Below are 26,970 nucleotides of genomic sequence, written 5' to 3' on the forward strand. Positions count from 1 at the left end.
AAGACATTTGATGCTTGGATTGTGTTAGTAAATGAACATTCATCTAGACATAGAGTTTGTTTAGGATTGTGTCTAAGCTTAAGGTTGATAGTTTGATTGATCGTTTGCCATCCTTAGTTCGAAACTTGATCACCCGAGGTCTAATACCTATATCCATGAGTTCTCTTTTCCCATAGTTAAGAAAGTATCATTTAGTTATTCCTTTTAGTTAGTTATAGTTTAAAAACCCTTTTAAAAATCATTGGTTGCACTTAGATTAAGTGATTACTTGCATTCTCGGTGCTTTCATATCTCTCAGAACTGGTTCGACAATCATTTATACTACAACATTTGTCTTACGAGTCTTGAAAACTCCTAACATCAGATATCCTTCAGGTAACTTCCAAATGATGGTCATTAAAAGTTAAAGAATATAGTTTTGGTAGTTTAATTTTTCTTATTAAAAAATATATTTTGAGTAAGAACAAAGGGAAATGTGTACCAGTCTGAATGGTATTCCAAAGAACAGTTTGTATTAGTTCGAATGCCAAGAGCATCTCTAGAAAGGGTCATTCATAAAAATTTCTTTTCAATTACCTCAACAATAAATTTCATTTTTAATATAATATATAAAAATAACTAAATTTAAATATTTTAGAAAATTATATATATATATATATATATATGTATATATGAGAAATACAAATACCCTAGGACAACAATAAATTTCTTTTTTAAAAAATATAGCTTCCAATGACTAAATGTTTCATAAAAGAGGAAACCGTAAAAATTTCATAAATATAGAAATTTCTATTTATATATATATATATATGAAAAATACAAATACCCTATGATAACAATAATTTTTTCCACAAATATAGCTTTCAATGACCCGAATCACACAAGTAATAAAATGACAATATACTGATCAGAGAGGACGTCCACCTCGGATAATAAAATCGACCAATCATGAGATCCCTTTTTGACACGTCATCTCGGCTGTGGGTTGTTGGGCTTCTAGAGTATATAATGTTGGGCTTCCCGAATTATTAGTTAACAATTAAGGGTTTCATTGTTCTATTTCTTCGACCTTTCAACTTTGTCGTCTTAGCTGATTTTAACATGCAACCCGACGATTTGTTTTCTTAAAGAGAAGAAGGAGCCAGTGCACCATAGGATGGAGCAGACGGTGGCGTGGATGAGGATGGCTGCTTTGGTGCATCGTAGGGCACAGAGTAAGGAGAGGAAGTTGATGACCGTACGGTGGATTGTTTCCGTCGGAGGATTAAGGTAGCTGAGGAGGTGGCTGTTGATTTCCACAACCGTAACAGTAACCTGACATCGCTGGAAACGAAAAGGTAAACAATTTTCAAAAGAGATCGAAGAAGAGAATGATTTAGCCTTAAAGCTCTGTTTCTTTTAGATTTTGATAGACTTTTTTTTTTGTTTCTACATGACTTTCCGTCGGAGGAGTAAGGTAGCTGAGTAGGTGGCTGTTGATTTCCACAACCGTAACAGTAACCTGACATCGCTGGAAACGAAAAGGTAAACAATTTTCAAAAGAGATCGAAGAAGAGAATGATTTAGCCTTAAAGCTCTGTTTCTTTTAGATTTTGATAGACTTTTTTTTTTGTTTCTACATGACTTTCCGTCGGAGGAGTAAGGTAGCTGAGTAGGTGGCTGTTGATTTCCACAACCATAACAGTAACTGACATCGCTGGAAACGAAAAGGTAAACACTTTTCAAAAGAGATCGAAGAAGAGAATGATTTAGCCTTACAGCTCTGTTTCTTTTAGTTTTTGATAGACTTTTTTTTTTGTTTCTACATGATTTAGGAGAAAGAAGCTAAGAAAGAAGCTTTCCGGAAGTATTTAGAGTTCAGTGGAGTTATTGATTCTCTCACCAAAGGTATTGTTTCTTTTTGTACATTACACCATTACTAAAACATACTGCAACAGTTTCTGTATCAAATATTTTGATCGGTTTCTGACATAATAATTTGATTTATACTCATTCGTATGTTCTGGAACACAATGTGGGTTTCGAATGTACTTCTGGTTGTTTTGTATGAGCAGGATGACAAGCAGTTCCTAGACACCTGCTTTGTTTCCAACCAATATGTACACAGGTGATCATAGCTTTTATGAACTTAATCCTCATGTGACTTATGTTCGTATGAATAAGATCTAGGCCTTGCAGTGCAGATAGTTCATGTGGTAATAGCTGCAACTTTGTTGAATTCCCCCGTAAACTCTTAACCGGCAGGTACTGATAACTTTCTATTTGTTCATGAACAAGAACCAAACTACTAACATCTGAATATGTATCTCACACAGATGTTTCTGCGACTGCGGGAATGCAGCGTCCAACGCTCCATCCTTGGAGAGTGGTCAGGTCTAGACTATGGAGTTGCGCTTCAGGTGGATCTTCAGATCTCTTCGTTTTGATTAACAAAACAATCAGAATATTGTTCTGATCAAATGCAGTTTTGGTTTAGGTTTTTTTTTGGCAGGATACGTTGATGTTAGGTACAGATTATTACCTAACTGAATCTGGGATTGCATCTCTATTAGCAGAAGGAAAGGTTCCAATTGGTATTGGTAGAGAGACAAAGATCAGGTAAGTTTTGAAAAGACAAAACTAGAAACTTTTTCAAACATCAATCAAATTATTTTCTGGTGGTTTATACAGGAAATGCATCATTGACAAGAACTCTCATGGAGTTTCAGCGCATCTTTGAACTGAAGGTGATAATAGTACTCAGATTCTCTAAAAACCAATTAGGTTGAACACATAGTGATGTTCACAATATCATCTGTTTGAAAGCCATCTTTAATACATAGAAATGTATATATATTTGGACTGCCGGACACTAACTCTGAACCGTTTTGTGGTGTTGATGCAGGGTCTTAAGAAAGCTGATCAACAGAGCATACTTGATGATTTCAACAAGCATGGCCCAGGGTTTACAGAGCCCTCTGTTTCAGGGGTAATGCCACAAGTGGTTCCAACCCACCTGCACTGCCGCTGGTAATCACTAATCTGGGTACAACAGCTAGATTTATAGAAAACAGCAAGGATGTGTTGACGAGGCAGAAGCTCTTGACAGAGGAGCTGCAACCATTAGCTTTAATAATTTCATTGCACTTACTGAAGTTGCCAAAGACCTCAAAGATGGAAGTTTATCACAGTGAATGCTTAACTCTCCCTCTCTCTCTCTCTTTCTTCAGGAATTTCTTCACGTGGCTTAAACCAGGCTCATCAGCGACTGCTGCAGGAGCTTGAAAGCTCCATCTCCTGAGTTTTCAGAGTACATCAAACAGAGAAGATATGATCTCCATGATGTTCAAACATATGTGAAGGTTTGTTTCCTTTGTCAATGATGTGTTTCTGTGTGTGTCAAAACCCTTTGTCAAATTCTAATCTCTGGAACACAAATATTCATTGTATATGCTAAAGACGCCGATTTTAACGATGTGATATTATGACTGTATTTTGATCAAGTTTGGCTTATTTTTTTTTTTAAATTACTATATGATATATAACTATAAGAACAAAGTGAGGCCTGAGCCGTTCGGCCAATCACTTTTTCTTTGTATTATGAACTTTTAGGTGATCCTATTTTTATTATTAAAAATTAGTCTTTACTTTTCACAAAAAAAATCATGAAGTATTAATTCAAACAAGTTAATTTCTAATTTTAAAATACAGCCACATCCACTCAAATATCAAATACAACAGTTCAACCCAAATTTAACTACAATCAAATTATAACTCACACTTTAAAAAGACGGAAATATATTTTTTAAAAATATAATTTAATAAAAATATAATTTTTTGGGTATATGATACTATTATATAGTTTTATTTCTTTGTATTTACATAAAATATAAAATTTATATATAAGATATTATTTTATTTCGTAATAAAATGTTTGTTAATTTATATTTTATTTAAAAATCTGATATCAAATATATTATAAAGTTGAATGTCAATTTATTGATTTTAACATCTTTTTATATACAGTCTTTATTTAAATGAAATTTTGTTATGTTTAAATGAATGTGTTTTATATATATGAAAATAAAACTAAATTAATATATTAACTTAATTTATTTCATATTTTTTGGTATTAAAACCTGAAAAAATGTTTTTATAAATCATTTGAATGTTTTTATAAATTTTAAATTTATCAAATAATTTGTATCAAGATTAATAAGAAAATGACTAAAAATTGAAATTTAATGTTTAATATGGCATGGACACAAATTTAGTTATTATATTGTTTGGTAACAGTATTATTACCTTTCATGAATTCATTGTTTTTTAATTAGTTACATAATTACTCAACTATATTTTAATTTTCTTATAAAAAAAGGGAACATTAAGCTACATAATTTCAATACATCAACTGAGGGAATAAAATAACATGAAATTTGCATTTGTAAAATTTAATTAATAAATATACTTTAATTTTTTTGGGATAAATATATAATTCAAAATATATAAATCTATAAAATCCTAAAAACTAAAATTCTATAAATTTTTTGGGATAAATATATAAATCTATAAAATCCTAAAAACTAAAATTCTATAAACTAATAAAATGTTTTAATTTGTAGTTTTAATGTATATAAAACTCTAGATATGGAAACAATCCTTATCATATAGTTTACCCCCTAACATATACCCCACACATTAGGTCATTTATCAATTTTATATGATAAAAGTTATAATATATTAAAACAATATAGATAGTAATGTATTTATGAAATTTTAACTGTTATTTATTTAAGAGAGATAAATTTGATGACTGAATGTTATTAATCCAAATATATAGTAATATTTTAACCCGGCTGAAAATAATACAATAAACATTTCGACGAAAGATGTCTCAACCGGTATAACCGCAAGGTCAGAAATCCAAAGAACAATAACTAAAAACTGAATATAATTGAACCTATAAAAATATAAATATGAAAAGAATTGAAGACAACAATAACTAAAAACTGAATATAATTGAACCTATAAAAAATATGAAATTTATATAAACAGAGAACTTACATACTTTGCAAGCATAATTCATACAATCATACGATCTATCTAGCCTTCTATCTTAAGTCAATATTTTATAACTAAATTTTGTTATACTCAATTTATGATTTTGAACTTTTTTTCTATGATGCAACTTCTTATTGTTTATGCTAGCCGGTCATACATATTATTTTTATTGGGTTAGTTTAAAGCTTAGGAGTTGAAGATATCCGAAACTAGCTTTTGGATTTATTTAATTAAAAAGAAAATAAGCAGAAAAATAGGGGAAAGAGACGATATGAAAAAACAGAGAACAAAGAAAATCTCCGAACTAAATCAATAATATAAATGCTTTGTTGTTATTATTTTTCAAGAGTAAGATATTGTGTATATATTAATATTATTGTTTTAAAGAGAAAAAATGAATAAAACTTCAGATTGTATAATTTAGTCAATGTACATAAATATTTAAATGTTAATTTTCCAAAAGAAATAAATAAAAAAAAATTCAAACAAATCCAATATAAGAATATTTTTTCAAATTTTATACAATTAGAAAATATAAACCGCACGTAGTGCGGTTAAGAGCTCTAGTGTTTCATAAAAAAAAAATATACACTTATATCTATAAGATTAACTAATATAGATTTACTGTTTATAGTTAAATGGTGAGATTTTGAGACTGAAGTTTAAATTTTTTAGAAAATAGAAAACAAATATTAAAAAAAATTAAATAGTTTCAAAAATATTTTTGAATTCAAAAATATTTTTTTTTTTAAAATAAAAAATCAATTTTGAAAAAAAAAATTGATTCTTTTAAAAAAAAATTATTTAATAATATTTATATATCTAGGATATAAAGATATTTTGTCTCTTTAATAAAATTTATTTTAGTCATTTTTTTGGATTTTTTTGTGTTTAAATTAAAAAAAAAGATATTCGAGAGAATTGCCCTTTTTAATAAATATGTATTAAATATCCAAAGAGTTAATTAAATATCCAGAGAGAGTCTAATCAACTCAAAGACCGATTAAAACAGGCTTATATGAATAGTCACGGTTTCCGGGAATACAAAAGCGAACCGAACGATGTTTCAATTTTTATCCGGTTTGAACTGGTTTAACTTATAAAAGACGCTAGTGAATGACCGACCACAGACCAATTCCGCCACCGTCTCCGCCTTTGAACCCTAATGTCAGCTTTTCTCTGCCAATTTGACATGAAACAATGGTATGTGTGCTTCTTCGTATGAACCGTTCTGTAGATTTTCTTAAAATCTTAGCTTCCAACCAACTCAATGTGACTCCTTTTGTTGTTTGAATCTTCACTTCCACATCTACATCAGCTGCGGGCCTTAGTCGAGCGTTAGACCGTCTACTTCGTGACCGCCTCATCTCCTTTCCAACTTCAGACAATTATGCTAGAGTTCTAGTTCTCGTGTACTCATCTCCTTGAGGCCTCTACGTGCTTGAGTTTGGTTGTACTTTTCTTCTTTTCTTTTTTTTATTTTTTTCGGAATAAGTTGTAAGCAGCATTTAAATCTCGAAAATAGTATAAATTTAACATTTTACCAAAAAAAAAAAAATTAATAATAGTCGAGGATGAAAAAAAGAAGCTAAAAGGTAGATTGCATCCTAGGGATAAAAAGTCAAAAATCATTTTTTTTCTTCTATTACCGAACACAACATTCATGGAGATTCTTATCCTTTGAATTCTCTTAACTAAAAAAAGAGAATTTAAGAATAAAAAACCTTCGTTTGAATTCTCTTAACTAAAAAAAGAGAATTTAAGAATAAAAAACCTTCGTTTTTTGGCAAAGTTGGTATCTTTCAAATTGTTTCGTACCAAAAACCATTCATTACAAGATAGGTTTCACCACCAAAGAAGAAAAAAATTGTTTATCAAGTGATTTGGTTAGTCTATTGTATTTGGACAATACTATGATCTATAAACCCCCGTTCGGAAACTCGGTAGGCGTTATGCGTTCGGTCGGGTAGAGCCTAGCGCCGAATCAATTAATCAGGGAATTAATCGGTGATTTGTTTTAGGCTATATATAAATAATTGTAACAAGATACAAATAACATAGCATGGTGTAGTGGTAAATTTTGTTTCACATGCCTAAGCATCCCAAGTTCAAATTCAAAAGAATGAATTTTTTTTTTTAATTTTCTTTAATGAAGGGTAGAATCGTCATTTGTACATATTGTCTTCCTCTGTAAAAACACAACGGCCATAGATTTTGACGAAATTTACAGCATTTTTCTTCGTTTTTCTTATTGTTTTTATCAAAACTTCATAGATATAACATAGATTGTCAGATTTACAAATTTAAATAAGTAAAAATTGCAGTTTTTTTTAAGTCCGGTTTTTAGAGCGCACATCCTCAATTCGCCACGGTATCTCACTGGATAGCGATTTCTCGGCCGCTAACTCGGCTAGGCGGCCGAGTTTTAGTAATAAACCTAAGCAGGTGGGTTTACTTTTCTCTCTAAAACTTTGATAACCCTCCAATGAACAATTATAAAAACTATCTGTCTTCTGGTCCACATGTCTTTGATACTTCAGTGTCGGCTTCTTCATGATAACAGAGAAACCTTTTTCTCTATTTATTTTTGTTTTTAGTTCAAAACACATCTCTGGTTAAATGTTTGAAGTGAACACAGCTAAGAAAAAAAAGAGTCTAAAAATACAGAAGAAGCTCACTCATACAAACAAGTAAAACAACACACCAATCCAACCTTTTTTGCTTACCACAACAAAGCCAACACAAACACTTTCCACATTAGGAGCTTCTTTTCCTCCATAAGCTTTGAATAAACTGATTTTAAGCTGAATAATCCAAAAGGAAAAAAGCATTTGAGAAAGAAAAAAACACCATTCAGATTCCCACTAAACCTGTATTCAACATACCCAACTTGGGGACTCTGTTCTGTCTTCCTTCCTTGCTAAACCGTGTATCTGACTATGAATGCCGGTTCTCAGTCACTAGACCACTTCCACTGCTGCTTCCTCCACGGTTCTGGTTTTGTTCTCCTCCTACTCTGCCTGCTAAGGCCATAACTTCTGGCGACATATCCCAGCTCCCGCTTTTCCTTCCCCAGCTCGAGCGCCTCGGATGCACACCAGGCCTATCGCTCTGTTCATCAACTGTTGTCCTAACTACAGGAGATAGCTCGCCTAACTCACCATCCTTAACATGCAACCGTTCATTGTTAGTACCATGCTCTGACATTGCAGGACCCATGTCTGCCCAAACAGCTTTCCTTCCCATCTCAATATCATCGTTGGCTTTACCCATGTTTGGACTCATAAACCCACCTGCTACAGATCTAGGAGGCAATGGAGGTTCACGATGGACCAAGGCTCTAAAGTCATTCTTTGAAGGAGGTATTGCAGAACAAAACGTTTCTTTGAAGTTGTTAACCACTCCCTTGTTGTGTGGGTTGCTTCGCCTATCATATCTGTATCTGAAATTCTCATATGTAGTCTGCAAAGGACAAAGTGAAAAAACCAACGGTTACAGATGATTCATAAAAAGAAGGATGACGATTGGATTGGATTGGTAGCAATGTTACCTGGTTTGTGCTGATGAGATACAGATGGAAAGCTGTTAAGCCACCAACAAACCACATCGATATGAATGTGTAGATTATCAATACAATGGAGGCAGGAGTTTTGAGCATTGCCTTCCAAATAGTTGTATGCTCTGAGTCAGTGATCTTCCTTATATAGACCCAGCAGAAGGCATGAACATATATACAGAGAAGGGTCGTGGAGAAGACAAACATGAAGAAGAATCTGTAGTTCCTCTGCAACAACCATGAGAAATATGAGATGGTACTTTATGATAATAGTTTAAAAGACACTTTAAGTTGGACTGTAACTTACCAGACCAATACATTGGCCAACCCAAGGGCAGTGATGGTCAAACTTTTCAACGCAGTTGTTACAAATCGAGCAATGGGAACAGCGAGGCGGTCTATAGAGCATGCAAGTGTCACAGTACTTGACCTTAAATGTGATTCCATTAACCTCTACTTCCTTAATGCGAGGCAGCCGCAGCTGAGGAGTCTGGCCAGCTCCTGCATCCATGTTGCCATCGAGTGCTTCAGGCTCTGGAGGATGAGCGTTTCTCGGGATGATTCCTGGATCTTTTCCGGATGTAACCAGCAGAAGAATTAAATCCTGTGGATACAAAACGAAATGAGACCATTGCCTCGGTCATTAGAACATACATATGCGCAGACACAAAGTGAAGAAAAACTAATACTTACATAAATGGTGAAGACGACGGCAACAGCAACTATAGATACTCCCCAGCTATCAGAGAAGTCATCCATTAGCTTCCTCGCGACAAAGATGCAGAAAATAGTAACGGGAACAGCAATGAGACATATTGTCAGGGCCAGTGATCTTACGTCTGGCCCGAATACAAATCTCCCCTGAAGAAAGAATATCTGCAAAAAAAAAACAGGAGAAAAAAACAATTAAAGTTAGAGAAACCAATATGTACGTCCCAAGAATCAACTCGGAAAACATGCCAGCAGTGAGTGATGAACCACTAGTAGTAGTGTTTAATATCTACAAGAGAATAACAAGTTTATGGTATCATTAACAATATTGAAAATGACATCCAACAATTATTGAGAGTCTTTAGCCAGCGTTGTGAAGCAATAAGGGAAGGGTATTCATTTAAAAAAAAAAAACTATAAATAGGCATAAGCTAGTACAATTTTGAATTCCAAACCTGTTTATCTTAATCATTGAGCTATTTTGCAATCATATTAGAAAAAAGTCATAAGTGTTAGATTAAAACCATCCAAAGGGTAATCACCAATTCTAAAGCTTATTACCACCAAGGGAAACCAAATGAAAACAACATCAAAAACCTAGGATCATTACAATAAACAAAGTTCAAAATTTTGAATTTGGTTGAAATTAATAATCCACAGGGAAGAGTGATTATTAAGCAGAGTAGCAGCAGCTCAAGAACAAGCAGAAACCGTAAGGATGAGAAAATTTAGAAAAAAAAGAGAACTAACATTGCTGCCTTTCCAAGTTTGGTAAACCCTTAAATCACGGTCGGATCCCGAACCGGATTCAGGCGGAGGCACTACATACATCTCCTCAACCCTCAATTTTCTATCTCTTTTCTTCTCTCACCAAGAGCTCTGAGCTTCAGCACCGTTTTTCTCCACAAAGTAACAAGAACAAGAAGAAGAAGAATATAATAATGATAGTCTCCGGCGAATGGAATCTTCAGATTCCGGCGAAGTAAGACGACAAGGGCAATAGTAAGTCAGCGAAAACGAAGGGTTTTTTTTTTTTCTTCTTCTACTTCTTCCACTAATTCCAATGGTGCTTAACTGTGCGACTGTTAGATACTGTCACCGTCGCTTTACTCTTGTCTTTCTTTATTTTGACAGCCTAAATATTATCTGACGTGTCTTTGCACCATTGGTTTGTACAAAGAATACCTTTTGTTCGATGTAGTGATTATGAAAGTTAAAAGAATAAAAATGATTTTATCTTTTAAATCTCGAGAGAAAAAGGTGGAAAGTAAAAAATGATGACAGCCAATATATGCCAGTTATGCAGCTATGCCATCTCGTAGGCAGATGGATTATGAATGATGGACTCACCTTCTCTACAACACATATTACATACAATATTTGTCTAGTTTTTGAGCCCTTGAAATCTTGAATTATACACAAGTAACATTATCTCCCATTATTATAAGATTTTATAATTTAATCAAGTTTTGTAATAAAACACAAACTAAAAGACTAATGGTGCAGATTCAGTATTGTATTCACAAAGATTTGAAATAATTTGATTTTCAAAAAGTTTTTAGATTTTAGGATTTTAAATAATTTCATATAAAATCATGTGATCTAAATAATTATATTTTTAACTAAAAACACATTAAAAAGTTTAAATGATATCTCCACATTTCAACCAATGCAAAATGTGAGATTTCTCTGTATTAATCTCTTTAGTTCACCATTTTTATAATCATTCTCCATATTTCATTTCGGGATAAATCACTATGACCAGTTCCTAACATAAACAGAGGACTAAGGAGTTGTCTGCTTTGGCGGCTCATTGCTCTGTCTCCTCAACGCTCTCATAGTCTCAGCCCAGTTCTTAGCATCAGCAACAGCTCTTTCCCTCTCCAAATCTTCATCTTCTTCTTCTACTTCTACTTCTATTTCGTTTACACTCAACATCCTCGTCGTCTCATTCGGTGAGCTCACCGCCACTGCAGCTTTCTTCTCCAACTCCACTCCTCTTCCATATCCAATATTGCTCTCTTTCTTCTTCTTCTTCTTCTTCCGCTCTATGAACTTAACTATGTTATCTAAAGCCTCCACCACTTCCTTGACCGTTGGCCTAGCGTTTGCATCTTCTCTCAAACACATGTACGCCAACACAAGTGCTCTTTCCACAGCTTCTTCCAAGTAATGATGGCCTTGTATTGACAACATCGGATCTGCAATCTTTCTTATCTCTTGGTCCCTGAACAACGGCAGTGCCTGTCATAAAAAAAAAACAATCATCATAAAAAACAATCTCTATGTTTTTTTCTGCTTAAAAGTACAATAAGATTCAGAGAGCATTCATTACCCAGTTCACAAGCAAACGTTTTGCACCCATGCATGCGTCCCCAATAGGTTTGCGTCCAGTGATAAGCTCCAACATCACAACTCCAAAGCTATAGATATCAGATTTCATCGTCAGCTTCCCCGTGCTGGCGTACTCCGGCGCGCAATACCCGTGAGTTCCCATCACTCTAGTGGAGACATGAGACATGTCACCACTCGGACCAAACTTGGCCAGCCCAAAATCAGAGAGCTTGGCTTTGTATCCGTGGTCCAGCAATATGTTTGCGGTTTTCAAGTCTCTGTAGATCACAGGAGGCTGTGCCACGTTGTGAAGATACGCTAGCCCTTTGGCTGATCCTAAAGCTATCTGCATCCTTGTGCTCAAATCTAAAACCTCTTCTTCAGATCCGTAACCTGACCATAACAAAAAAAAAAACAGTATTCAAGATTTATTAATACTTTAATGAAAAAGAGTATAGTTCTTCGCTTTACCGTGGATATGATCTTCTACGGATCCAAAAGGCATGTATTCATAAACGAGGAGTCTTTGGTCTCCTTCAGCGCAGTAACCGAACAAAGTCACGAGGTGCTCGTGACGCAAGAGGGAGAGCATTAAGACCTCCACGAGAAACTCTTTGTCTCCTTGATGACCAGTTGTATCAAGCATCTTAACAGCCACATTCTTCAGCTTTTTAAGACCAAATAAAAAACAAACAAGATTCTGTCTGTATCAGACATTAAAACAGTTTTTTTTTTTTTTTTGAATGAAAAAACACTTTTTGTTTTTTTAAATCACAAACTGTAGATGATTTGAGAGTAACCTGTCCAGGAGTAGTTTCTAACATTCCTTTGTAAACAGAACCGAAACCGCCACGTCCGATCATAGATTCGAGCCTGAAGTTGTTAGTAGCGGTGGCGAGTTCTCGGTATGTGAAACATTGAGTTCGCTTGCTAGGATCTTGCTGTGTTTCAGAATCCTGTGAAGCTCTTGCTGGATTATTAGCTACAGAAGAAGCAAACAAACAAAACACAATAAGATCAGTCTGTGTCACATCACATGCAACATGTTACACTGTCATCATCATCAAGTATAAAGAGAGAGACTTTGATCTATAAAGCATAAACCTTTACATGTGACACAGACTCTAATTAATAACAAAACAAACCGATCTTCTCTAATGATCTCTATTCAGAAGAAAAAGGAAGAGACTTTTTGATTCGATTCAACTAGATTCCGATGAAGTTCAAGCATGAATGGAAAAAAAAAAAGGAAAAGTGAGATGAGACCAGAAGAAGGAGAAGGTTGGTCAGGTCTGGAATTGTGATCGGAAAAGCCTTTGATGAGCTTTGGATTCTTCGTCACGTCGTGTCTTCTCCTCGGACCAAAACACGAGCAACACGTCATTGTCTCCAAACGCCGATCAAACAACACACAATCAGAGATCAACGGAGTTTTCAGGGACCCAAAACAATGAAAAAAACCACGAAAAGGCGATAACTTTAAAGAGAATGTGGGTGTTGATAAGGAGGAGGATTTAGGATAAGAAGGGGAGGTTTTGTGGTGAATTTACGAGGAGAAAGATTTTAGAGAATGATGGAAATGGGAATTCGAATAGGTTTGGAAGGGTTTTTGTTGTTTGGGGGGGAATGAAAGACACGTAATCTATACTACATAGAGAGAGAGAGCATGGGTGTGCTTCAAATTATGGTACGTTACACCATTTTGCTTCTTTCCTAAGTTCCTTTCTACTCAACAATAACAAAATTAAATCGTTTCTTTTATGGTAATATATCGTACTATTTATTACTTTTTGTGGGTACTAGTAGTAGTATCCTACTGTATTAACTATCATTTGGAAGTTTATCATCATTTTGAACGATTCATTGTTTAAAAAAAAAAAATGTATATAAACTCTTTCGCTTTATTATCAACCGTGTTCACACGCACATATGATTATCTAAAATGTGATTATGTTATCCAAGTTGGGAATAAATCTGCGGAGAAAAATACATTGAGAGATCTCAAATATTTTATGATTTGTGTGTTTTCTATAAGAAGTACGATTTCACATTTTCTTTTAAAAAAAGTGATTTTAAATTTTATAACAAAAAACTATGATTTACGTTTTTTCCAAAAAAAAAAGTTTTTCTTTAAGAAACTATGATTATCTGATTTATATTTTTCTATAAGAAATATAATTTTACGTTGTTCCAAAAATTCGATTCATGTTTTCTCTATCAAAAATATAACAATGTATTTTTCTAAAATGTGATTCTATGTTTTTTGCCAAAAAAAAGTTATTTTTATTTTCACCCCATACTAAGTTGGTCTTTTGTTCAATTAAACTACTTTTTTTTTTGCTACGCAATTAGACTACTTTGTAGTATTTGAATATGAACATGACCCATTTGTAATATGAACATAATTAAACTACGCATCCATACTTTGTTTCTTTTGTCCATTTCTAAACTCTAAGCTAAGCAGCACCTACCTTGCAATTATAAACAGCAAGTTAAGAACGACTAGAAGAATAGCTAACAAAAATGTCGTGAATCTGCATCGTAGAAATAAATTAAAAGTTAAAACAATTTGGGAATCAAATATACTATTAGGGAAAGTTTGATTTCACGAGATAATGTTCCATCTTTAACTCCTCACTCCTGACAACTGCTTTATTCCTCTCTTAGCAACTAAGAACCCATCTCTAATAATAACATCAAAAGTCTTATCTTGTGAGCTGTGCGTTAACGAGTATTTCGGTTTAATTAGTTCGGTTTAGTTCTAGAAGGGAAATCAGAATATCAAATTGAGGAAATAACATCAGTGTTTGTAATTAAACCAAGAGACTTGTTCAAGTTTAATTATATATCGGTTTCGGTTCGGTTATTGTAAATTGGCCGGTTCGGTTATTGTAAATTGGCCGGTTCGATTAAGGAATGGAAAAATGTAGACCACCGAGAAATAAAAACCAGTAACTACTACATTAAACCAAGAGGCCAAAAAAGAGTTTTTCAACAAGTTACTAAACGATCGTTACAGTGCTTAAGTAGGCTTTCTTGGCGTTACAAAAGGCATGGAGACGGTCTTCATTAACCGTACCAAACCCGGAAAGCTCAACGCCATAAGCCGCAAGCTTACGAGCGTCCCTTGGTATTGGCGACTGCCATAAACCGTCCCACCAACCTGGAGGTGCAAGCGGCGTGAAGGCGCATTGGTTTGGCTGCTTCGGACAGCTCAGTGGACCAGCGTATCGGTTCCAGACATGTCCCCAGCCCACCTGGTTCTTCAGACCATCTGCTAACAGATTGCTCTGGAAACTACTCAAGAACGCAAAGCTCGAGTTGCTCGAACCGTCCTCTGCTAATATTAACCAAGTCAGTACCGGTCAGATATTAAAAGAAAAGAAAGACAGACAAAAACTAAGTAAAGGTCTTAACCGAGACTGTTTGCGGCGGCTAGAGCAGCAACTAACTGAGCATAAGTGGTACCGACTCGTCTGTGAGCACCTGAGATCACAGCATGTTTTGCACGGCAGGCGAGGAAGAAGTCTACAAACGCAACCCATCTCGGTGCTGGACCCCAATCTTTTATTCTGAAGTCTAACATTGGTAACCCACGTCCACGTTGAGCAATGTCCCCTCGGAAAAGCTTATAGTCAAAATGCAGAACCTGCAACAACCATTGCAACTGAGTTAGTCCACCTCCAATGGAGTTCAAGAACTTTGTTGGAAAGATCAGATACCTCAGCAATTGAGCTGATATTTAGTTCGAGATTTTTCACTACAGATGGCGTGTCAGAGACTATAACCACTCTTGGTTTCGTTACGCCAAGCCTGTTAACTGCTTTCCCTAGGCAGTTCACTGCTGCACGCAGAGGTCTAACAGATCTGGAAGAGATCATGAGATGGAAAATTAAGCCAGCTAGTTTAAAGAAAAAAAAAAAAAAAAAAAAAACAGATAGAGAAGTGCGTTATAACATACTTGCTCATCAGCATTCGCATGTGTAATGAAATATCAGGATCTCCAGTCTCTCGTAGAACCCAATCCACTGCATCTTTCACATCTTTAGTAGGAGATATAAGACTCATCATCAGCTCTCCAAACACATTCGCTCGTGGTGTCGAGCTTCCTTGCTCGCCAAACAGCTCAACTGCAGCAGCTCTCATTTCAGGATGCACGTTCTTGAGGAAAAACTGAGACGCCACAGCGTCTGTTGTGCCTTGAAACCTGAAGGAAAACCAAATGCTCAGCTTAGCAATGACTATATAACTTCATCTTAAAAGTTTTGTATCTTTGTTTGTTCCTCACTGACCATATAATAGCTTCCTCCCACTTCTTCCAATTGCTACACAACACATTACTCTTAGCCGGCTTCTCAAAATCATCCAACCTCATTACAAGCCGCCTTCCGTACTTCTTCACGCAGCCTTTTTGTCGCCACAGGTGCTTCACTTCAGACAGTGTAAATGTATCATTGGAGTAAGCAATGTAATCACCGAATGGATATTTTCCCCTGAGAAATAAGATACACAGAGAAAGGTATAAACAGACAGATAACAACACACAAGCAAAAACAAAACTACTTGTTCAGAGACTTGCAAATACAGTTCTCAAAAAAGCAGAGAAAAAGGATTGAGAAAGAACCAGTATATGCCTGGTCTGGCCAATGATCAATGATCTGTTCAACATTATGCTCAACGCTCCCGACGTCAAGATCTTGTACATCTCGTTCCCGAAACCAGCCTCTGCCGTCTTCCCAAGAACATAACCATGTCGACAGAACTGCTCCGGAGCTAGCTCACGAACTGCTGCAGCCCCTGAACCATCCAAGAATCACATTTCAAGATCTTGCTATCACTATGGATGAAACTACCCAAACACTAACTTAGAACGAACACATAAATAAATCAAGATTCGAATATAATATTATAAAGAATCAAAGATTCTCACCGTTGAGGTGAAAATGGCGACGGATAACATCTCGAACTCTGAGGCTCTGATCCACGAAACCACCGTCGAACTCGCTTCCCATCTCCTCCACCGTCGCGCAGAGCCTCCCTCCGTCGACCTTGGCTTCCACCACGGTGGAAGAATTGATCCACCTCGCGTTATCCTCGTCCGAAACGGCGTCGTCGTCGTCGTCATCGATGAAGGAGGAGGAGTTAGGATCATCCACGGAGCGTAGCGTCAAGAGAAGCAAACCGAAACCGATAAAGAACACAATAGATGTGAAGAGAATCGTCCTCCCGAACAATCGCTTCCGTCTGATTCCACCGCGCTTCATCTCTTCTTCTTCTTGCACATCGTTTAACTCGAGCCACACTGTTCTGGTCTCATTAATAACAGAGAGAGAGAGAGAGCTTTTCGATGCGATCGACACGTCATTACTTGTCGGTGGCAGTTAACTCTACTCTCAACGGCGTCGTATCACATAATGGGGCTAGGCCCAATAGTGCGACTTAAGCCCATAAGGGAATATGAAAAGCCATCTTCCACATCAACCCACAACGACGAAGATTGTTGTTGTTTGTTTGTTTCCAAGTTTCCTCTTCAACTGCTCAACTTCGCCGGCGGTTTCTGGGAGCAAGTCATCAGATAGAACGGCGCCGTTTTATCGCCTAGCTCATCGCAACAATACTCTCCTGCTCCTCTGTAATTTCCTCTTATATTCTTACTCTCGCGCTCGTTGTTTTTTTGCTCGTATTTGCTTTCTGCTGAGATTGGTCTCAGGTTTATCTCTCGGACATTAGGGTTTAGACTGGTTTTGATGTTTAAACTCACTTTCTAGTTCTGTGTGCTCGAACTTGAGAATCGGCTTTACTCCTTGTGCTTCTCTCTCTATTGTTTAAAGCATGTTCTTTGTTTCTGATGATATTCAAAATTTTAAATTTGGTTCAAATTATGCTTAAAGCTTGTTTCTTTTTTTTTTGTATTTTAGCTGTAGAATTCGTGAAAGGCGGGGACTGGTTGTTGGAGCTGGTGGAAGGAACAATGGGTAGTTCATTTAATGCTCAGATATTAGTTGAGAAGCTTTCTAAACTCAACAATTCTCAAGCAAGCATTGAGAGTATCCTTTCAATAATTCTAAACTGTTTTTTTTTTTTTTTATGTATGTATTGGTTTCTGATGTATCTACTGATCTGGGTTGTGGTAAAGCTCTGCACTTTTATTGGTTAAATGGGTTCTGGTTTATTAACTAGTCTTGGTTGTGGTAAAGCTCTGTACTTTTGATTGGTTTCCCTAGTTAAATGGGTATTTGGAAGATAATCTTACCATTTATTGTCTTCGGTTTTTGGGTCTGATATAAAATTGTGGAGTGTGGACTAAATTTTTTCAACGCTTTTAAGTTGCTAGCTCACATGTTTTGTGGTTTCTTTTCGGCCTTTGCATTGTATATGCTATCACGGCCTGTCTCTTCCTTGACAGTAGTATCCAGCTTTGTCACATTGGTGTATCTTTCACATGAACAAGGCCAAACATGTTGTGGAAACATGGGGCAGGCAGTTTCACTGTTCCCCGCGTGAGCAACGGTTGGCGTATTTGTACCTCGCGAACGATATCTTGCAGAATAGTAGGCGGAAAGGTTCAGAGTTTGTAGGTGAGTTCTGGAAAGTACTCCCCGATGCTCTTCGTGATGTGATTGAAAATGGTGATGACTTTGGAAGAAAAGCTGCACGTCGACTGGTACGTCAGAGTTTAACTTTTGGCTTCATGAAAGTGCGATGTTAATTATCATAATTTTCTCTTAAAAGGTTAATATATGGGAAGAAAGGAAGGTTTTCGGATCTCATGGACAAATTCTCAAAGAAGAGATTCTGGGAAAGCAACCTGAAAATGGAGCCAGGAACGGAGCACTTGTGCCACTTAAACTGGTAAGTCAATAAGTTTTTTTATAAAACCATTTGCATACCTCTTGAGCTCATTTGTCAATAAGGTCACCGTTATGGAATTATTTCTGCTTCGGTGTTCTTCCAAGTTAGCACATGATAAGCTCTGCTATTTATTTTCTGTTCAACAGAAACAGGCAAATGGAACTACGTTGGAGAGAGTAGTATCTTCTGTTGAAGCTCTTCATGGCGTTCAGATTGGTGAGAATGTCATTGTTGGAAAATGTACTAGTGCTGCTGGTTACCTTGAGAGAGCAACTCAGGAAGTCGAGAAAGATCTTAGTTCAGGTATCACCGTCCATTGCTGCAGATGTGTCGATATGCTTTATTTATCAAGTGACAAGCTACATACATCGCCTGTTCTAAGAACTCAACTCGTTTAATCTTTTTTTTTTTAATCACACACCCTTTGTACTGGAACCGGAATCTTAAATGGTTTCCAAATAGCTTTTCGAAAATCATTGGTTTTGTATGGTGACTCTTACTTTTCAATAAGCCTGATCATTAATTTTGAGGGAATTTACTCCCACCATTTAGGAAGAGAATCCACAAATTTATTAGAATCCATGATAGTATATTTTGTAAGTCTTGGACATTTTGGTTAATGTTGGAACCTTAATAAATTTATTACAGTTCTGATTACTAGGACTTTTTGTATAGAGAAAAGCCAATTCATGTTCACGCATTCATCAACCATATGACTTCTTTTCATTATCTTACTTGTTTAGTGTTGCTTTAAACAGGACACACCCCTGGCCCCGCGCTGGTAAAGGAGGTGCAGGGACAACATGCCATACTGAGAGACTGCATCGAACAGCTTGGAGCAGTGGAGACATCCAGAATAAGTCTCATCTCTCATTTGAGAGAAGCTTTACAAGAACAGGTTTCTCATTTATACAACTGCTAACGAAAATATCATCATTGATTGCTCTTGCCAAAGACCTCACCTTATTATTTTCTTATTCAGGAACTCAAGCTAGAGCAAGTCCGTAACCACCTTCAGGTTTGAATTCGTACTAACAAACGTGATATTACCTTGTCTTTGCACTATTTAGTTAAATTGATATTCATTTTGCTATAATTTCAGATTGCTCGGTTTCAATCAGACCGAACTGGTGATCTCTGCAAACAGCTTCTAGACCATGGTAGTAGTTCACGGCCTCCTGCTACAGAAGAATCAAAAGAAGTCATCAAAGTCTCACCGGCTGCATCAGCACCACAAAGCTTCACACACATCGAAGTGGAACAATCAGCTCCGGTTATGTTTGCTTCGAACCCACCAACTCAATCAGCGGTAGACCCGAGAAAAACCGCAGCCGCCGCAGTGGTGGCTAGGCTAACCGCATCAACCTCCTCAGCGGAGATGCTCTCCCACGTTCTCTCTTCCTTAGCATCCGAAGGCATCATCGGAAACAACCCACCTGCTGTAACGGGAACTCCATCGTCCGACGAGTACCCGCCAGAGAAAAGGCCCAAGCTTCAAAACCATGACCAGTCCTATCTCCAGCAGCTGCAACAACAGAACGCTGCAACAACATCCACCAGTCCTCTACTGCTTCCGCCTCCACCACCACCACCACCACTATACCAGCTTCAACCTCAGTACTTGCAGCCGTTACAGCCTCCTGGTCCTGTAAACCAGACACCGTTCAACTACACCATAGCGACCACTTCTGCACCCACTCAACAACAACAAGGTCAATGGGTTCCTGGGCTCACCCCGCTTCCAACAACCTCTGCTCCATCGGATAATTCATACCAGAAGTTTCAGGGACAAGATGGTTTCTATGGCATCAACCCATCCGTCTCTATGGCACCTGTCACTCGGCAGTAGAAGAATCTGTTCTCCAGGGTTTATAGCGCACTTTTTGTTGTTGTTACAGTATAGTTTTAATGAGGGTTTGATAGGATTTGCGTTCTTGGAATGCGCTTTGTGTATGCTTTCTTCCAACACTGCGTACCCTTTTAACTATATGCTTCTGCACATACTGTCATTTTATCTGTAAACTTCTAAGCCATTTACTGTGAGAGATTCAATAGATCTTTCAAACTTTATTCTTCTCTCTGAAACTTGGAAGATTCTTAACATGGCGGTTATTTCAAAAAAAAAAAAGGTTAAAAGCCAGATTGGACCAAAGTTTACTCTTCTTTTCAGGTCTGGTCAAAAAGGCAACAAGATTTTTCCTTTTGACTAATAAAAAAAAGCATACTTTTCCACAAAGTTGTTGTCTTTATCTTCTTCTACTTGTCAGGGATTCCCTGTAACGCGGCAATCCAGAAGAAGAAACATCACAAAAGCAGAGAGAGCAATACGACCAAAGACTTTGAAGGTCATGTCATAACCCTTTTAAGGGTTTGTCTCCTACCTCTTTCGATCTCCCAGTCTCGAGACGTCAACCCTAGCAAACCCAGAAGACTCTGCTGCTTGTTGGATCTCCCTCTCTCCCCCTAAGGTTTAGTTTTAGTGTCCCTTTCTCCTTTTATCTTTCTCAAACATTCTCTTTATAGGATCTTGGCGTCTAATAAACTCTACTGATTGAGAAATTTAACGGACTTGGAGATTGATTTGAATGTGTAGTTCGAGTAATGTTTCTGTCTTGTGGGTTATGAGTTATTAAAGTTTTGATTTTTGAGAAAATATTTCTTCATTGTTAATGGGTTTTGTTAATTCCTTGTAGTAGTTGATGAACGCTCTTCTTCTATGGTCCAAGTTCTTGATTGTCGACAGTAACTGAAGTTTCAAAATTGATCCTTTAGAATTGACAATCTCTCTTTGCTCATATTATCACAGGGAAAGCTGAGGTCTTCTGCATACATCTGAGAGTTTTGTCTGTGTTTTGTTGGGAGAAAAGAGAAATCAAATGCCGGGGGAAGATTTGGTAGAGCTTAAATTCCGGTTATATGACGGTTCTGATGTTGGTCCGTTTCAGTACTCTCCAACCGCCACTGTGGCAATGCTCAAAGAGAGACTCGTCTCTGAATGGCCTAAAGGTGAGCTTAGAGGTCTTTAGTACCAAGTTCTCTTGATTGCTTTATACTTTGTGTCAGAGTAGGTTTGCTTCATTCATTTCTCGAACAGCTTCTTCAGTTGTGGCTTGACAGACAAAAGTGTAGGCTAGTAGTAATAGATCTGACTGTATTACTAATCACTTGTCCTTACCTACCAAACATCTCTTTAGAGACTCTAGGATGAACACAGTTTCATGTCTCAAACTTTTTATTTACTACTGGTAGTTGTTGACTAATAATAATCTAATTTTGGGGTTTTTTTGAATGTGTTGTTTGCTAGACAAGAAGATTGTTCCAAAAGCAGCTAGTGACATCAAGCTGATAAATGCTGGTAAGATTTTGGAGAATGGTAAAACTGTTGCTCAGTGTAAAGCTCCATTTGACGATCTCCCTAAATCCGTCATTACAATGCACGTTGTCGTTCAACTGTCTCCAACAAAAGCAAGACCAGGTCTTTTTCTCTTTGATTTCTTATCTCCTGTACATCTTGTTTGTGTAATGAATGCTTAGGACTTCTTGAAAGATAAACAGTACAAAACTCCTAATATCATTGAGGTTTGTTTTTGTTATCTTTTCGTCCATTGCAGAGAAGAAAATTGAAGATGAAGAATCTCCACAAAGAAGCCTTTGCTCATGTACCATAATGTGAAAGAAGAATAAGTCCCAAACCTCAGATCTGAAAGAGAAGACTTTAGAAGCGTCTTTAAAGTCTTGTTTCATTGTGGTTTTTGCTAGAAGACCCTAAAAACATAAGTTACCATTCTCACGCTTCATGTTTTGTATTCATCAAAAGTTCAAAGAAAGCTTCATCAATGGCGTTTCTTGAAGTCTTTCTCTCTTGCATTGTGATGAAAACTCTTGTTTGGAGCAACTTAATATAAAGAGTAGATTCTTTTTTTGTTTCCAAGAATTCTAGTAACATATTTTGTTGGATGGTTCTTTTCATCTCTACACCGTAAGACCTGTTCATTTTCTCTATCAGTTATATGCCCAAACCTTGTGCCAACAAATCTTTATCCGGTCCAGCACTAACCAAAAACCAGTAATGAACCAGTACCAACACTTTTGATATGCAAAGTATATGGTCCATGCATAAGACATAAGTGGCATTACCTTTCTCTCCACTTTCTCCTTTACAGATAGCCAATATTTGGGAATTATACACAAAACTCCAGAAGAAACAAAGAGCATGAGGTCTCATTAACTGTCCTCTCACCTAACTTCTCACTGTCTTTTCACTATCTTCCACTTAACTCTCTCATTTATAACCTTCACTTTCAGTCAGTGTGTTTCCACTATCTTCTCTGCTTTTGCATTCAATTCTATTCTTCTCCTCTCATTTATAATCTTCACTCCATTTGCGCTTCTCTCGTTGTTCCCCCACCACTTTCTCTATGCTGTCCTCAAAATCAATGCTAAGAGACACGTCTGCATAAATCTCTGTATATAAAGGAACAAGTGAATACAACTGAAGCATGAAGCTAGTTCAGTGAACACAGTGTTCCACACTCTTTTTTACTTCAACCATATAAACAAAAAGCAAAACTTGTTGTCAAGATGGAGAAGAAGTTGATAATGTTTTTGTTTGTTCTTCCGCAACTTATGTTAGTAAACTCGCTTTCTCCAAAACATTCATCAGCCAAGCCAAATGCAGAAGTAACTGTAATGGGTTTTGTTTACTGCGATGTCTGCTCCAACAACACTTTCTCCAGACACAGTTACTTCATGTCCGGTAATTAAGAGAAAACAAAAACAAAAACATCACTAAGAAGATTCTCTTGCAAAAAAAAAACTATGTTTCTAACGTTTTCTTGATGCAGGCGTGGATGTGAGAATACTCTGCAGATTCAAATCAGCTTCGTCGAGAACAAACGAGATGGTAACATTCTCTGCAAACAGAACCACTGACGAGTTCGGTCTCTACAAGGTAGCCATAACTTCTCTAGATTGCGCTGACGTGGATAGTCTCGCGAGTTCCTGTCAAGCGAGTTTGGTCGGAAGAAGAAGAAGCTCCTCGGATCTTTCTTGCAACATACCTGGTTATAGAACCACGACGGATCAAGTCGTGTTCAAGTCTAAACGGTCTAGTCTCTGTATCTATGGATTCAATGCTTTGAATTTCAGACCCTTCAAGAGAGATCTTGCCTTGTGTGGCAAGAAATAGAGTTTCAAAACAACAAAGCTATCTTTCACTGTTATTGTCCATGTTGCTTCTACTCAGAGATATTGTCTAGTAGCAAGGAGAAGATATTGTTTTTTATTTAATCAATGAATGAAAATTCGTTTCCGTTTAACCCAAAAAACAAAAAACAAAAAGACAATGACGGTCCTCAAGTTAAGCTTAAGAGTTGATGTTTAGAGTATCATCAAGCTTGGCTCATCTTATTTAAGCAACCAATCCCTTCTTCCAGATAGTCCTCTCTATTGATCCAGAACTCTGGTGCGTCCTGCAACACAAACCGTTCAACAACATTTCTCTTAAAATAATAATTTCACATACTACAAGGTTCCATGTTACAAAAGAGAAAGCATTGAGCCTCTTTTTACCTTCATGATTCCTGCAAGAACAGCGCCTCCGAGGTATACCATGTGTTTCCTTCTAGGTGGATCCTCGATCCTCAATCTGAGTTTCTGATTTGACCAAAACATCACAAAGAATATGTTAAAAAAAAACATGGCAGTGAAATTGATTATGGACTCAACGTGATAGTTTACCTTCAAGCCATCTTTGTTTCCTTTTAGAACTGTATCGAGATACCGATCCTGGATTTCTTTCTCTAGACTGAAACAAAGAGAAGACATAACACATTCAAAGTAAGACATCGAGCTTCTTGTTGGATTTTGGAAACACACACACACTAAAAAGAAGAAGAGACAAACCGGCTAGGTAATCCTGGATACATGGTGCTTCCTCCGCTTAAAACTATGTGTTGATAGAGCTGCATAAAAAGAAAAGAGCAAAGGGTTTGAGAAAAATTAAGATTAGTTGTTGAAATAAGAAGCAAGGGTGAGAGGCGCAAGTACGGTCATGCGGTTATCAATATCCATTTCTTGAATACAGCGGAAAACCATGTCTGCCATTCCATCACCTTCAACATCAATGAGCTCCTAAAAACCCATTAAAAGAGGAAATATTATGTTATGTGATGAGCAACGAGAGAAAGGAAAGTAGGCAAAGCCATAGATTAAGGTATACCGGTGTAAAAAGCGCTTCAGGTGCTTGGAATCTTTCAGTGCCTACTTTGATGACTCTCCCATCTGGAAGCTGATCTCACAGAACAAAACCCTCAACAAATTAGTTGTCCGGAAAACAATTAACTGGGAGATAATATGTCTTTGAATCTAGATTCTATTAGCTTAACATAAGCAGGTTAATAGTAGAACAGAGAACTCACAGTATAATTCTTAACAAGGATGGTTGTCTCCAGACCAAGCTCACACTCTCTCTTATAATCATAACTGCAAACAAATAGATTTTATTTCCACTTCTTGTAATTAATCACTACACATATATTGAGATGAGAACTAGGAAGAGGTCGCTTTCCCTATATAGCAGAGCTTCTCTTTAATTTCCCTAACAGTCTCAAAGTCGGCCGTTTTATTCATCGCATATCTGATGAACAAACGACTTTGTGTTTAGCTCACATCATATATCATCAAAATGTTAATAAAGTTTCAGAATTTGAATTTGTGAATCGGTTTCTCACCCTCTCCGAGAAAGAAGATCAACAAGATAAGCTGTAATGTGTCTGCCAGCTACATTCATCCTTTTGGTAAGATGAGGGAAAGAGTAACCATCAACCACCGGAACCTAAGATGGTAGGGACCACGGTTCAGTGCTTTATAAGCAAAACTCGATCTAAAAGTTACCGTTTCTTTTTGTAGCTTACCACATGAGTAACACCATCACCAGAATCAATAACCAAACCAGTTAGCAAACCTGAAACCAATAATCAAACACAAGAAGATTAATAAAAACGAATAGCAGATAGATTCTTTTGAACAGGTGGACTATACAACACACATAAAAGAAAACATAAACCTTCAAGAAGAATCTCCAATAAGCACCTTGAGCATACAGAGTCAAAACGGCTTGGATTTGAATGAAAACGCCGGCGAAATTGTACTTCTCAAACATTGTCTCAATCTGTTTCACAACTTGAATCAGTTACTTACTACTCCAACAACCACCAAGACTTGACAAAGTATCGTACCATTTTCTCGCGGTTCTTGGAGGGGTTAAGTGGTGGATCCGTGAGCAGTATCTTACAATCTGATGGATTGATCTGTTCATAACAAAGGGGTTTTAAGAGTCATTCAAACCCAATTGCGGAAGGAAGAGAAGGAAGAGTACTTTCAACTCGTTGTAGAAAGCATGATCCCAAACATGTTCCATATCCTCCCAGTTCTGGACAATACCATTGTGGACAGGATAGTTTATATCCAGTTGATGCCTGAGCACAGCGCAAGTCTCCCCAACAACTATATCCTAAATGAAACAAAATGTTATTTCAAGTAAAAGATCTAAACTTTTTGTAAGAGGAAAAGCCACAATGTAGGACGAACCTTCAGTTGCTGCTCCATGAGTGATTCTTCATACCGAAGCAACGGCCTTCCCACGACACAAGGGAAAACAGATGTCGGGAAATTCTCTCCAGCAAATCCGCACTTCACATACTTGAAATCGCCAAGAAACAACATCAGATATCAAAGACTCAAGAACATAAAGTAAACGCATCGGAGCTCAAACTTTAAGCTTCGATCCGAATTTCAGAATAAAGATCATTTACACACGCCCAAGTTTCAATTTTTTTTGCAAAATTTCAGATTAAACAACCAGATCCTAAACAAATCCGTTTAAGGAAACAAAGGTGAGATTTTTTTTTTTTGTTTATAAGGAAGACAATGTAATGTTTGATCAGATTCAACTAAAGAGCTCGTGGGATCAAAGGGTTGGGAGTTTTGAAACAACGGCAAACAGGATCACGTAAACAGAGAGATGAGAAGAAGCATACGCCGGTGCCGTTGTCGCAAACGACGACGTTTTTGTTGTCCATATCTTCTCCGACTTGTTCAATCTTACAAAAATGAAAACTTGTTTTTTTTTTTATGGAAGCGAATGAGAATCACTCTTCCCTTCTTCGACTTGGTTCCGCTTTGCTCTGACCGGTCACAGGTCGCGTTCGATCTTTCGACACTGTTTCCTCATTTCTCTATAAGCATGCGCGTCGTTTACTCTGCGTCGAAACGTCTCGTAGTTCAAATGATCAATACAAAAACGGCGTCTCTATTTGAGCTATAGATGAAACTGTTTATGGGCCTTTAACACGATTACTTGACCCTTTTCTTAGCGTGGGTTATATTTCTCACCGAAGATACTGAGAGCAGTACCATGAATGCAGGTAGGCCTCCGGTTATTACCAGAATCAAACCGAAAAGTCTGGTTTTCGGCT

At 36.8% G+C, this 26,970-nt stretch overlaps 7 protein-coding genes across 8 annotated transcripts; 3 read left to right on the top strand and 4 right to left on the bottom strand.

Moving 5' to 3' along the window:
• Positions 1–7,702: 7,702 nt before the first annotated feature.
• Positions 7,703–10,395, bottom strand: LOC106376977 (probable protein S-acyltransferase 7). The gene is made up of 5 exons (XM_013817121.3): positions 10,058–10,395; positions 9,290–9,472; positions 8,904–9,200; positions 8,591–8,824; positions 7,703–8,502 (listed from the first exon to the last, which is right to left on the bottom strand). Exons 1-5 carry the CDS (start codon positions 10,136–10,138, stop codon positions 7,978–7,980), a joined length of 1,320 nt encoding a protein of 439 aa, XP_013672575.2. The 5' UTR covers positions 10,139–10,395; the 3' UTR covers positions 7,703–7,977.
• Positions 10,396–10,945: 550 nt separating this feature from the next.
• Positions 10,946–13,441, bottom strand: LOC106374882 (serine/threonine-protein kinase CDG1). 2 transcript variants are annotated; one of them, XM_048762090.1, is made up of 5 exons: positions 12,908–13,441; positions 12,442–12,623; positions 12,113–12,302; positions 11,643–12,034; positions 10,946–11,551 (listed from the first exon to the last, which is right to left on the bottom strand). In XM_048762090.1, the coding sequence occupies exons 1-5, from the start codon at positions 13,023–13,025 to the stop codon at positions 11,093–11,095; spliced, it is 1,341 nt and encodes a 446-aa protein (XP_048618047.1). In that variant the 5' UTR covers positions 13,026–13,441; the 3' UTR covers positions 10,946–11,092. The 2 variants fall into 2 exon arrangements, with proteins under 2 accessions (XP_048618047.1, XP_048618046.1); XM_048762089.1 differs by having other exon boundaries at positions 12,113–12,308; positions 12,908–13,439.
• A 1,142-nt stretch (positions 13,442–14,583) lies between these two features.
• Positions 14,584–16,954, bottom strand: LOC106376975. Its single transcript, XM_013817119.3, has 7 exons — positions 16,572–16,954; positions 16,276–16,438; positions 15,934–16,134; positions 15,603–15,848; positions 15,364–15,508; positions 15,059–15,290; positions 14,584–14,978 (listed from the first exon to the last, which is right to left on the bottom strand). The coding sequence occupies exons 1-7, from the start codon at positions 16,903–16,905 to the stop codon at positions 14,644–14,646; spliced, it is 1,656 nt and encodes a 551-aa protein (XP_013672573.2). The 5' UTR covers positions 16,906–16,954; the 3' UTR covers positions 14,584–14,643.
• A 160-nt stretch (positions 16,955–17,114) lies between these two features.
• On the top strand, positions 17,115–20,563 carry LOC106376974 (regulation of nuclear pre-mRNA domain-containing protein 1A). Its single transcript, XM_013817118.3, has 8 exons — positions 17,115–17,273; positions 17,560–17,688; positions 18,058–18,305; positions 18,374–18,493; positions 18,640–18,796; positions 19,252–19,391; positions 19,476–19,511; positions 19,596–20,563. The coding sequence occupies exons 2-8, from the start codon at positions 17,613–17,615 to the stop codon at positions 20,340–20,342; spliced, it is 1,524 nt and encodes a 507-aa protein (XP_013672572.2). The 5' UTR covers positions 17,115–17,273; positions 17,560–17,612; the 3' UTR covers positions 20,343–20,563.
• Positions 20,564–20,711: 148 nt separating this feature from the next.
• Positions 20,712–22,424, top strand: LOC106376973 (membrane-anchored ubiquitin-fold protein 4). Its single transcript, XM_013817117.3, has 4 exons — positions 20,712–20,961; positions 21,300–21,499; positions 21,798–21,968; positions 22,105–22,424. Exons 2-4 carry the CDS (start codon positions 21,370–21,372, stop codon positions 22,164–22,166), a joined length of 363 nt encoding a protein of 120 aa, XP_013672571.1. The 5' UTR covers positions 20,712–20,961; positions 21,300–21,369; the 3' UTR covers positions 22,167–22,424.
• Positions 22,425–22,646: 222 nt separating this feature from the next.
• Positions 22,647–23,804, top strand: LOC106376972. Its single transcript, XM_013817115.3, has 2 exons — positions 22,647–23,249; positions 23,338–23,804. Exons 1-2 carry the CDS (start codon positions 23,075–23,077, stop codon positions 23,679–23,681), a joined length of 519 nt encoding a protein of 172 aa, XP_013672569.2. The 5' UTR covers positions 22,647–23,074; the 3' UTR covers positions 23,682–23,804.
• On the bottom strand, positions 23,752–26,690 carry LOC106376971 (actin-related protein 2). The gene is made up of 15 exons (XM_048762091.1): positions 26,533–26,690; positions 26,084–26,194; positions 25,872–26,006; positions 25,732–25,803; positions 25,586–25,664; positions 25,408–25,457; positions 25,225–25,328; positions 25,062–25,130; positions 24,913–24,976; positions 24,714–24,782; positions 24,542–24,625; positions 24,398–24,456; positions 24,233–24,299; positions 24,065–24,148; positions 23,752–23,964 (listed from the first exon to the last, which is right to left on the bottom strand). The coding sequence occupies exons 1-15, from the start codon at positions 26,572–26,574 to the stop codon at positions 23,884–23,886; spliced, it is 1,170 nt and encodes a 389-aa protein (XP_048618048.1). The 5' UTR covers positions 26,575–26,690; the 3' UTR covers positions 23,752–23,883.
• Between the last annotated feature and the right edge of the window lie 280 nt (positions 26,691–26,970).

Source organism: Brassica napus, chromosome C7 (assembly GCF_020379485.1).
Source record: "Brassica napus cultivar Da-Ae chromosome C7, Da-Ae, whole genome shotgun sequence".
NCBI classification, from domain to species: domain Eukaryota; kingdom Viridiplantae; phylum Streptophyta; class Magnoliopsida; order Brassicales; family Brassicaceae; genus Brassica; species Brassica napus.